The sequence below is a fragment of the Diabrotica virgifera genome, chromosome 7 (assembly GCF_917563875.1).
Source record: "Diabrotica virgifera virgifera chromosome 7, PGI_DIABVI_V3a".
NCBI classification, from domain to species: domain Eukaryota; kingdom Metazoa; phylum Arthropoda; class Insecta; order Coleoptera; family Chrysomelidae; genus Diabrotica; species Diabrotica virgifera.
In genome coordinates, this window is record NC_065449.1 from 214,204,038 (window position 1) to 214,216,049 (window position 12,012).

At 33.1% G+C, this 12,012-nt stretch overlaps 2 protein-coding genes across 3 annotated transcripts in view; one reads left to right on the forward strand and one right to left on the reverse strand.

Moving 5' to 3' along the window:
- Window positions 1–415: 415 nt before the first annotated feature.
- On the reverse strand, window positions 416–3,506 carry LOC126887793 (tigger transposable element-derived protein 4-like). Its single transcript, XM_050655610.1, has 2 exons — window positions 3,252–3,506; window positions 416–2,391 (listed from the first exon to the last, which is right to left on the reverse strand). Exon 2 carries the CDS (start codon window positions 2,389–2,391, stop codon window positions 616–618), a length of 1,776 nt encoding a protein of 591 aa, XP_050511567.1. The 5' UTR covers window positions 3,252–3,506; the 3' UTR covers window positions 416–615.
- A 186-nt stretch (window positions 3,507–3,692) lies between these two features.
- The window catches only part of LOC114335463 (specificity protein transcription factor 3), a 72,478-nt gene continuing 64,158 nt past the window's right edge, over window positions 3,693–12,012 (forward strand). For both annotated transcript variants that reach the window (XM_050655608.1, XM_050655609.1), the window contains exon 1: window positions 3,693–4,045. In XM_050655608.1, coding sequence (XP_050511565.1) covers window positions 3,992–4,045 — 54 coding nt within the window. In that variant the 5' untranslated portion in view covers window positions 3,693–3,991. The remainder of the gene's footprint in view (window positions 4,046–12,012) is intronic.

A 12,012-nucleotide genomic window follows, 5' to 3' on the forward strand; every position in this document is an offset into this window, starting at 1 on the left:
CATACAATATTTTTTCTACAAACGTTATAAATTTATAAAATACAATATTTTTGTTAATTGCTGAAACCATGAAACCTATGACCCGTAAAAGGTAGAACTGGTAACTGGTGTCTACACTCGAGGGGAATGTCTAAAAATTCTTAGCGAAAATATTATACCGTTACATAAACTTGTTTTTTTCTATAAACGTGTTAAAAATGCAATAATACAGTTTAAATTAAATTTTAAAAAACCTTTTAAACCACCTTTTTCAAATTGCGCAAGTTGTACTATTAATAATGTTAATAAATGAAATGTAAATATTTTGACGTTTCACAATTTGACAATTCACTTTTAACTGCAGTGCCTTAAAATTTTTAAAGCACTAGTGCTTTAAAGTAGCATTTTTAGGGTAAGGTGGGGTAATGGCGTACACTTAAAGATAATTAGAATTTATTTTATTATTAGACGACATTAAAATTTGAAACCTAAGCAAAAATGAAGAACACATGTTAGTCTACAAATTTTGATTAAAAAAACTTTTTAAAATTACAATACAAAATTAAAAATATACATATAAAAAAAGTTGTCACTGTCCGGTATTACCCTCTATGTTGGGGTAATGACGGACACCTTTTACAAACAAAAGTCGCAAATAAATTTTTTGTCATTTGGAGAGTTAGAACATGCCTTGTGTGCCCAATGACCACAATACACACATCTTAGCCAAAGTTCACTGTTCTTGCCAAATTCTCCACACAAAATGCAAATGTCTTCGGTAATGTTCTTGTCCCTAACATCGTCATCATCCTCTATCTCACTTTCTCCTTCTTCACATATTTTATAGTTTAAGGCAATTTTTGTTCGCTTTGATTTTTGTCTTAATGTAGACCCCTCCTGTGTCATAAATACATTTCTTTTAGCCTTATCTGATTTGATTGTTGTCTTTTTATTTTTCTTCTCTTCTTTTTTTTCTAGCTCTTCTTTTAGCGGTGTTGACGTAAATACAATAGAGTGTTGCTTGTTTGCCTTATTTTGTCTCTTTACAACATTTTCGTGAGAACAAGATGGTAGAGGAATTATCTCGGCAAAGGAAACATTTTTTAATTCTGTCTCATTCACACTACTATTTTTTTCAGGGGTAGTCTCATTTGTTTTGAGTAGTTTTTCTGCTTGGGTAGGTTCTTGAAGTGCATCAGAAACAGTGGATTGAAAGGTTTCTGCAGGAGCAAAATCTTCATCTGTGAATACGTCAGGGTTGTAGGGGAAAATACCTGTCTCTTTAAATCCCTTGATAGCCTTTTCCGGGGTTGCCACTCTACTAAATGCTAAATTAAATAATTCAGCAATCTCACTAGGCGTGATTTTCTCCCCTGGATGGCTGGTCAAATATTTGGAACATTCAGAGTTGAATGCGGTCTTTAGAGGAAAGTAAAAGCTCACATCGAGTGGCTGAAGGCGATGTGATGAATGTGGAGGGATTGTCAGAACAGCAATACCGTTATCTCTACAAAAATTATATGCTTGTAACGTGCAGTGAGTGCTATGATTGTCCATGATTAAAAGAACTGGATCTTCTTTGGATGCTTTTACAAATGCTTGAAAATGTTGTAACCAAGTAAGAAATATGTCCACTGTAATCCACCCATTTTTTGAGCATGTGTAAAGGGCACCTGGGGGACCGTTTCGTTGAAGATGGGACGCCATTCTTTGGCGTGCAAATATAAACATGGGAGGTATATAGGTTCCTGTAGCGTTGACGGCACACATCGCTGTGGTTGTTTTCCCCCTTTCCCAGCTTGTAACAAATCCAACACGCTTCTGACCTTTTTCTGCATATATTTTTGGTGGGCGTTGTACAGTAGTGACCCCAGTTTCATCGCAATTATAAATTTTATTGGGTGAAAATGCATATTTTTCCATAAGTCTGGATAAATTGTTAAAAAAAATGGTAACTTCATTGCGACTAAAAGCTGTAATTCTGTTAATGCTGGTTGCTTCTGGTTTCCTTAACGTAATATTGTGACGAGATATGAAGCCCCTTTCCCAGTCTTTACCAGCCATTTTTCTTTCTTGATTAAAGGGGACTCGGATGTTGTTTGATTGTGCAAATCCAAAAGCACATCTTCGTACTTCCTGGGGAGTTATTCCATAAAAAACTTTTGCCAGCTTCTTAATTTGAACAGCAAGTGCATTTTCGGCTTCAACTGAAAAAACTGGCTTTCGGCCCAAGGAAGGTCCAAAAGGGGCAGTGCCATTTTTAAGTCGTTCGTGTAACGTAGATTTTGGAATTGAAAATTTTATTGCAGCTTTTCTTAACGACATACCATTCTGTATAGCACGGAGTGCTCCTTGCAACTCCTCCTCTCTCCACGAAGCTTTTTCGGTGACTCTTTTATAATTCCGCGGCATCTGTAAATTAAAATAACAGTGTTTACTGTTTTGTATCCAATAATAAATATTATGATGGAATCGCAGAAACTGGATATTGTTACAACTTCTTGAAAGTAACTTTATTCAAACTCAAATACAATATAAACTTTAACAAACTGACAACTGTCGACTACTAAATCTGAATTACAACTGAACTATAGAATGTCAAACACATAATGTTTATATAGTTTTCTGACGTTCTAGATGTCACCAGACATTTCTGGGTTATTCCATGACATCCAGAATATTCTCGTACGTGACTACTTCTTCTTTCACGTCGAGGGACTCTTTCTATGTAGGAACAATCTACGGAACTGTCATAACAATATAAATACTGTAGGTATGTTTGTTGAGTTATTTTTATTGCCAATGTTTTGATCACGAATGGGATCTTCTTCAGGTCTACAAAGAATTAATATGTAAATGTCACATACATGTCATAAACTATATTAGATTTTGTTTTAATTGTAATGGGAAACAAAAACTACAAAAATTTATAAAAAATGTTGACAAATAATTATAAATGTAGGTAATTATGAATTATTACCTATTAACTATATTTATATCCACTTTCCAATATTCCATCATAATAAAACAACAGCAGGTATTTGCATGTACCTATCTCCCAATACAATAAATAGTTCAAACCGGAGCTGGGGTAATGCCGGACACAGTGTCCGGCATTACCCCTAAACGACATATTTATGCATATGTTCGGTAGTAATTATTAGAGGAAGTAATGAATAAAACTACTTAAAGATACGTAAAATACACTGCGTAAGCTATGACTTTGCACGTAATCTCATCAATTTCTTATAATAGAAATGGTCAATACTCACCTTTAAAATCAGTTAATTCATATAATCACACACTAAATTTTGTAATTTTTGTGATAACTCTCTTTGCAAGCACGTGGCAGCGACTAAACTGAGAACTGAGATTCAGATGTCTAACGGTCAGCCTGTGATGAGCGCGAAATTCAATAATATGCCGATACGTGCACAAACAACGCAGTCCGGTATTACCCCACCTTACCCTAACGCTCCTACGGTGTGCTAAAAATTGCATTTTTAACACGGTTATAGAAAAATCTATTTAAAATTGTGTTTTTTCCAATTTAGAAAGTAAAAGTTCCCTTAAGTAACGTATTTTCCAACATTTCATTATGTGCATGTTAAAATAATAGTTCAAATTGGTTTAATAATTAAAAAAATCCCCACCTAGCGCACCGCCCATGGCACCGAAGACGGGCAGTTAGTTTGTTCCGAGCAAGCGGCCGCGATACTATCCTACTATCCCCACCTAAAGCCAGTCCCAGAATGGCGTGGTTTGTGTTTCGTTTGCCCAGCCTGTAATTCGAAATTTAGCCCAGCGTTGGGAGTCCTACACGAAAATTTTCACGCCCAATCCGTTAAACATTTAATTAACAAACTTATCAACAAGAAATTAATAAAAATTAAGCCGAAAATTAGTGAAAAGTGACAAAAGAGGATCGATTGACGTAGAACGTCGGCCCGTTTCACACTGCAACACATCGGTCGAACAATGCAACTGATATTTTTCGAATTAGTGGTGAATAATGACATCTGAAGTGCAAGAAGTGCGTGTAGAATACGTTGAAAATTCGGCACAGGTAAGTTTTTGCACTATTTTCCATGTACCCACTTAGAAACTTAGCTGAAAGTCACAGGGGCGGTCGCAAACCAACGGCTCTGTGGGTGTTGCTTTGTCCCTGTTAGATTGGAGGTTGAACCGTGCCTAGAGGTCGGGGATCGTGATTATCCTTGGCACTCTTGATATTAAATTAGAAGATGGGTGTGCTTTTTTGGAGCCCGATGTCCAATAATAGTCATTAAATCATTAACGACCTACCACAAAACCTTCACTTTACTTCTAGATCAACTAGGTGTAAACTAAACTCTTGTGCTACCTACCTTTCAACAAAACACCTACCCATAGTGACTGTGGTGAATAATAATACATTTTCATAACTTATTTATGTGTAGGTATTTTACTAAGCAATAAGAAATTTCATTTCCTAGACAAATTCTGACAACCTTTTCTCGTAAGTGGTTGTCCACAGGCGTGTGCGAGATATTCTGGAGGGTTGTGATGCCCATAAAAATAAATATAATAATAATTATTGTAATGATACATAAATATGTCACAAACCTATTTGATACCTTTTATGCAAAAAATAAGCATTTATGTATAACTTAACTACTATAACTACAGGGTGTAACAAAAATACAGGTCATAAATTAAATATTCTGGAAATAAAAATATTTCGATTGAACCTAACTTACCTTAGTACAAATATGCACACAAAAAAAGGTATAGCCCCTTAAAGTTACAAAATGAAAATCGATTTTTTCTGATATATCGAAAACTTTTAGAGATTTTTTAATGAAAATGAACATGTGGTATTCTTATGTCAGGAACATCTTAAAAGAAATTATAGTGAAATTTGTGTACCCCATAAAAATTTTATGGGGGTTTTGTTCCCTTAAACCCCCCAAACTTTTATGCACATTACAATCAAATTATTATTGTGGTACCATTAGTTAAACACAATGTCTTTAAAACTTTTTTGCCTCTTAATATTTTTTCGATAAACCAGTTTTAATCGAGTTGTGCCTTCTTTTTTAATACATATGTTTACATACAAATTTTATTGGGGTTTTGTGCCTTTAAACCCCCCAAATGTTTGTGTACTTTCCAATGAAACTATTATTGCGGTAGCATTAGTTAAACACAGTATTTTTAAAACTTTTTTGTCTCTTAGTATTTTTCCGATAAGGCACCTTTTATCGAGATTAGATTAATTTTTAATATGGTTCAAAATATACCTCAAACTAATAATTTATAAATAAATGCATATTATTACATACCAGGTTTCATAATCGTACTTAACCATATACAAATATGTGGTGGATTTGACAAATATTCAAAATATCTCGATAAAAAGTAGCTTTTCGAAAAAGTACTAGGAGGAAAAAAAGTTTTAAAAATATTGTGTTTAACCAATGGTGTCACAACGATAATTTAGTTGAAACGTACACAAAAGTTTGGGGGGATTTAAGGGAACAAAACCCCCATAAAGTTTTTATGGGGTGCACAAATTTCACTATAACTTTTTTTTTGAGATATTCCTGTCATAAGAATGCCACATGCCCGTTTTCAATAAGAAACCTCAAATAGTTTTCGATATATTGGAAAAAATCAATTTTTATTTTGTAACTTCAAAGATCTGTAACTTTTTTTGTGTGCACATTTGTACTAAGGTAAGTTAGGTTCAATCGAACTATTTTTGGTCGAAGAATATGTGGTTTAATTTATGACCTGTATTTTTGTTACACCCTGTAGAACTAAATACTAAATAATATAAAAAAACTACACTGAAAACACTGAAAAGAAAAACAAAACTGCATATAGGTACCTACCTACATAATATTTTGAGACTGATGTTTTAAAAAAATTAACATGAATTCTATTTGCATTTAACAGTTTTCATCCTATAGAATTTTTCTTGGTGACAGTCCATATATTTTTTGTTTTTCACAATTTTTTAATAAAAATGGGTATTAAAGGAGGTCCTGCTGTACCTACCCCTACATCGAAAAATTATAATTACCTACCTAATTAGAATTTACCTAGGTTGTGAAACTTGTTTTGGATCATTATTAAGCTAGATCCGAGTTATTTTGTTTACTTTTTTATTTTAAACAGAATTTATAAACTAGGTATAATAACAAGAAAAAAGAAGAACCTCCTCATAGTGAACATAGGATGACTACCTATTTGCAGTGTCAATATCTACAAAAAGCGAAGCTGTTTATAGACAAGACGAAAACGGCGGGTTCGTTAGAAAAAATATTCCCATGAGATTTTTTTGCATAATCACATTCGTGAGACATCCCAGAATAAGGTTCAAGAACTCGCCCACGTGAAAAGTGATCCAATTTTTTTAACATTTTTTTTAATCAAATTGCAAAAATCAATATTTTTGGCCCGTACAAATTTTTGTTAGGTTTTTTGGACCATTCTGGACAAAAAAAGTCTCTTGTAATTTTTCTCTAAAGTTGATCGTTTTCGAGTTATAAACAATTTAAAATTGAAAAAACGAGAAGTGGCAATTTTCAAGGCCTAATAAATTGGTTAAAAGTTATTATTATGAAAGTCAGAAAGTGACTAAATCAAAGTTTAAAGCCCCCCCTACAAGATCCTGAAGACATTTTTGTCATAATTTTATTATTAAGCTGTTATTTTTAAGTAATAATAATGAGCGCCAGCACGTATTAGGCGGCTGACTATGGTGAGTGCGAGAGAGATGCCATTCCGGCAGTTCAGTGGGGAATCTTACTCGCACTCACATTTACAGCCGCGTCAATACGCTCTTACGTCTTATTGTTAATAATTAAAAATAACAGCTTAGTAATAAATTAATGACACATATTTCTTCAGGATCATGTAGGGGGGGCTTTAAACTTTGATTTAGTCACTTTCTGACTTTCATAATAATAATCTTTAACAGAGATATTAAGTCTTAAAAATGGCCATTTTTGCGTTTTTCAAATTTTAAATTGCTTATAACTCATCAACTTTAGAGAAAAATTACAAGAGACCTTTTTTGTTCAAAATGATCTAAAAAACCTAAAAAAATTTTGTACAGACCAAAAATAATAATTTTTGCAATTTGATTAAAACAAAATTGTTAAAAAAAATTTGGACCACTTTTCTCATGGGCGACTTCTGAACCTTATTCTGGGGTGTATTACAAATGTGATTATGCAAAAAATCTCATGGGAATATTTTTTTCAACGAACCCGCCGTTTTCGTCTTGTCTATTAGGAAAACAGAACAGTTTCTGGAGTAGACTTCAAGGTGAAAATTCACAATGAGAATATCTCATGAGATTTCTGTCTCATAAAATAAAAAATCACAAAACATTTATTTTCATTGTGGAAATAGACTTACCTATACATATACTAGAGATAAGGCGAGATAATGTATTACTTTAATTTCATAAGTATACAAATCCCAACATTTAAACACGATACATTGCGAATTACGCATGAAATCAATGGCGGATCTACGAGGAGGAAATATGTATGGTGAAATTTCCCACCCCCAACAAGGTCCAAAATTAAAGAAAAAAATTGTTGAAACATAAAAATATATTAGCTGACATGAAACTTAAATCACATACTGACAAATTCAACCCAATAAACACACTAGTTAGGAAAATCAAGGGAACTTAATGCATTATTATGCATGTAGTTGTATGTTATGTAGTTTGGGTTTATCTTTTTTTCTTTTATCACGCCACTTCATGAAATATTTATTTCACCTGCTACACATTAGTCAAACTGTTGTGTTGTGAGATAAAAACAAAAAAAAAATGAGTGAACCCAGTGATCAAAGGGGTGTCAAAAGAAAAGAATGTAATGTTAACTGGACAAGAACTATGAGACAGCATAATATACTTGTAATGAATCCTCTTCAATGCAAATTCTCATGAGACAAAAATCTCGAAAAGATTTTAGTGTCTTTGTGGATACTCACCTTTACAGAAATTAAAACTTTGCAACACAATATTTTATTATTATTTTTTAAAGTACACACTTGATACTCCGACGTTTTGCAATCCGACACGCTCGGTAGTCCGACGCACCTCCCGTCAAGGTCGCCGCCGTGTCTGCTTGTACTGAAACTTGTCACGACATGAATCTCCTTCCATATTTCTTTTAAGGCCATGGGTACATAATTCGCAAATATTTTACGGCTATCCCTACTTTTTCTGTCTTTACACGGCAAATTACGTGTAGTAAAATTCACACTGGTATGGATATGTAAACATTACTAGAATGTCATTCTACTTGACAATGTCTTGATTAACTTAAAAGCCGATGCCGCACTGCAGGATGCTAGATGGTGGCTTGGAGGGTGGATGGTGGAGGGTCGCTGCATCCTGGACGCAGTGAAAGAGTGAAATGAAGTCAGAAGTCAGTATCCAACTGACTGCTGAGGAATCGTTTGTTTCATTTGTTACGTTACATTTGGTTTGTTTTTTAGCATATCGTCATATTAGAGGTAAAACTCACTCACTAAACTTTTCAGAAAATGGAGAAAAATCGACTTAAAGGCCAAAATTGTTTTTTAAATTCACCTGACTTGAATATTGGATTTTTTTAATGCAAGTGCAAAGAATAAATAAAACATATATTTTAAGCCATGTTTCGTCACATAGTGGGTCTGCTGGGTCCCAAATTGCCCTTATTTTATACACAGCACTTATTACGCTTTCCTCTACCCGGATGGATTATCAAACACAACTGATATGGGTGGATAGACGCCTGGCGGTGGCGAACCACCGGATGGTTAGATGGTAGTGGGAGGCCACTGCGGCTACCGTCGTTGTATTATTCGTGGCAGTGTTGCCAAATGATCAAAACGAAAATATTGTACAATGCTGCAGAAATTATCGTTTTTTAAATGATTTTATCCTACAACCAACTGCCCTTAATTTTTCGGTAGAAATCGTCAAATTTCGGTAGATTTTATTTTTTTACTTCTTTTGATATCACATTGCAAAAAAGTGATACTTCTGGTATGAGTATTCAAAAACTACCTTCATCATCATATATGATGATCAATAATCATCATTCATCATAAAAAATATTCAAAGTTTAAAATCGGTGTACGTATATACGTTAAAAAATGTATTTTCTCGACTTTTATAGCATTTTCTTGACATTTTCTTCATTTTTTTAATCCAAAGTAACTCGAATAGATCCGCCTAACAGACGCAATACTAAAATATATCAAGGATGCTTTAGTTTTGTTACAATGAATAAATTTATTTATAACAAAATAAAACTGCATATTTTTTCCTGTTGTAGACTTTTTAGAAAAATTTACCACAGGTGTGCCTTTTAACAGTCCCAATACAAATATCTTCATCTTTGTTCAAATTAAAAATGTTTGTTAGGATAATAAATAACAGTTATGTCATTAACACTTTTTATACATTAAAGTAAATATATGTATTTATAAAATAAGCAAAAAATCTAAAGATTTTTTTTCGATCAATTGTTTATGCATTTCAAATAATTCAGAAATTATCGTACATTTATTCATATTGATCGTACATCGTACAATACCTTTAATTATCGTACAAATACGATAATTATCGTACGTCTGGCAACACTGATTCGTGGTATAAGTAGCTGGATGGTCGCCAGGCAGGTATCTACCTACCATCCACCATCCTACCAAACTTCCTGCAGTGCGGCATCGGCCAAAGAGATGGCTTTTGAATGTTCTTGGATAACTGTTATACTTTAAATGCAATCATGCATTTCCACCAATTTTTCTATTTTGGACTTTTTTCCTGACGTGTTTTTTGTTCTAAATGCCCTGGTCTATAGCTCTTTCTGATCAAGTGGCACGAAAATAGTTATTTTCCTAACTAGTGCGGAAAGTGATACTTTCCCGCGCGAGACTGAATAGCGGAGTTCGGGCAAGCAGTCGAGTGCGGGGAAGACACTTTCCGCATGCGTTAGGAACAATATTTTTTCTAGGGCCGTACGTTTGGAAAAAAGCCAAAAAAAAATAGAGTTACATCAATTTTTATTTAGAAGTGAAAATACACAAATTAGTTCTTTGACAAGGTTGTCAAAACCAAACTTTCAATATAATGGGTTACCACGACGACGATATTGGTTTCCATGACGACGATTCAAAACCATTGTTATTGTCTACTGATCTGACTTTTAAATATTATGTCAAAATAATTTTATTTCATCGAATTATTGCGTTAACATTAACACATGAACACAATAAGATACATTTGAAATAAATTAGTAAGTAATATCTAAATATTAGTTTAGTGCATGTATTATAGTATATTATAATGCCATATTAGAAAGTATTCTACTTTCCCGCACGCCGTGCGGAAAAGTGCAACTTTCGGAAACGAAATGCGTGCGGGAAAGTGGCTGTTTTAGCACGGCCGTAGAAAAAATAATTATTTAGCTAAAAGTTGGAGGCAAGATAGGACCATACTTTGAAAGTACAGTAAAACCTCGATATAACGGACTAATTGGGGGGCGGGGTGTCCGTTAAAGCCGAAAATCTGTTATATAAAAATAGGTTTAAAATAAATCAGACTATTTAGAAATGTGTCCTCATTATGCTATAATAAAAAGTTTATTGAATTTCTTTCTAAATATAGCGTTTGGGATCCACGGGGACCCCTTTGTTATGCAATGTATCTTGGTATCTATAGGCAGAGTTAAGTATGTACAGTGCGTCCATAAAGTAAGCCATAAATTCATTATTTCGTGAAACGGCGACTTTGAAGAAAAATCCCGAAACCGGTCGATTTTTATTTCTAAATTACGATTTTTTGGCATATATATCATACTAGTGACGTCATAAATCTGGGCTTGATGACGTAATCGATGATTTTTTAAATGAGAATAGGGGTCATGTGATAGCTCATTTGAAAGGGTATTCAATTCTCTATTCACTCATATAAACATTAACATAATTATTTATAAAGGGTGTACAAAAAAATTTTTTTTTTAAATTAAATTAATTGACACAAAAAGAAGAATGTATGCAATTTATTTAATTCTAAATACACTTTATTGCTGTCAGAAAACAGAAAAAAATTGTTTGAAAAATAAACATTGATTTTCGCTTAGTTCAAACTTCCAAGAGGGCAAGAGGCAGGTGGGTGGCAGCTTTGACATTGAATTTAAGCAAAAAACAATATTTATTTGTCAAATAAACATTTTTTTTCTGTTTTTGTATAAAATAAACAGTAAAACGTATTTTGAATTAAATAAATTACATAGGTACATTCTTTTTTTTGTCTCAATTAATTTAATTAATTTTTTTTGAACACCCTGTATAAATAATTATGTTAATGTTTATACTATTGAATAGAGAATTGAATACCCTTTCAAATGAGCTATTACGTGACCCCTATTCTCATTTAAAAAAATCATCGATATATGCCAAAAAATCGAAATTTAAAAATAAAAATCGATCTGTTTCGGGATTTTTCCTTAAAGTCGCTGGTTTACGAAATAATGAATTTATGCGTCACTTTATGGACGCACTGTATAATATTAACAGGACGTTTTAAATTTTTTTTACATTTAACCGGATTTTTTTGTCTGTTATATCCGAAGTCCGTTAAGTAGAGTTCCGTTATATCGAGGTTTTACTGTATTTTCTTCAAATATACAGTATTGTATTACCCATATTGACAGCGTGGATAAAACTATATTTTTTTAATAGAACACTCTGTAAATTTTTACATTTTTGGACTCTGCTCGATGTTCTCCGTTTTTGCAATGTTTCCCTCGCAGATATTCGTACTCGTTCAAGCACGACATGTTTAATCATTATTTACAATGTATATTACATTGTAAATCCCAAATCGTGATTTCCAAAGTTTATACATTATAAATCATGATTCGGGAGTGCTCCTCGTAACTTTCAACGTCTTTTGATTTGTTTATTTCTACTGCGTCTTAATTGTGATTTAGTATATACTCCATCTAATTTACTTACCGTTGCACGTCA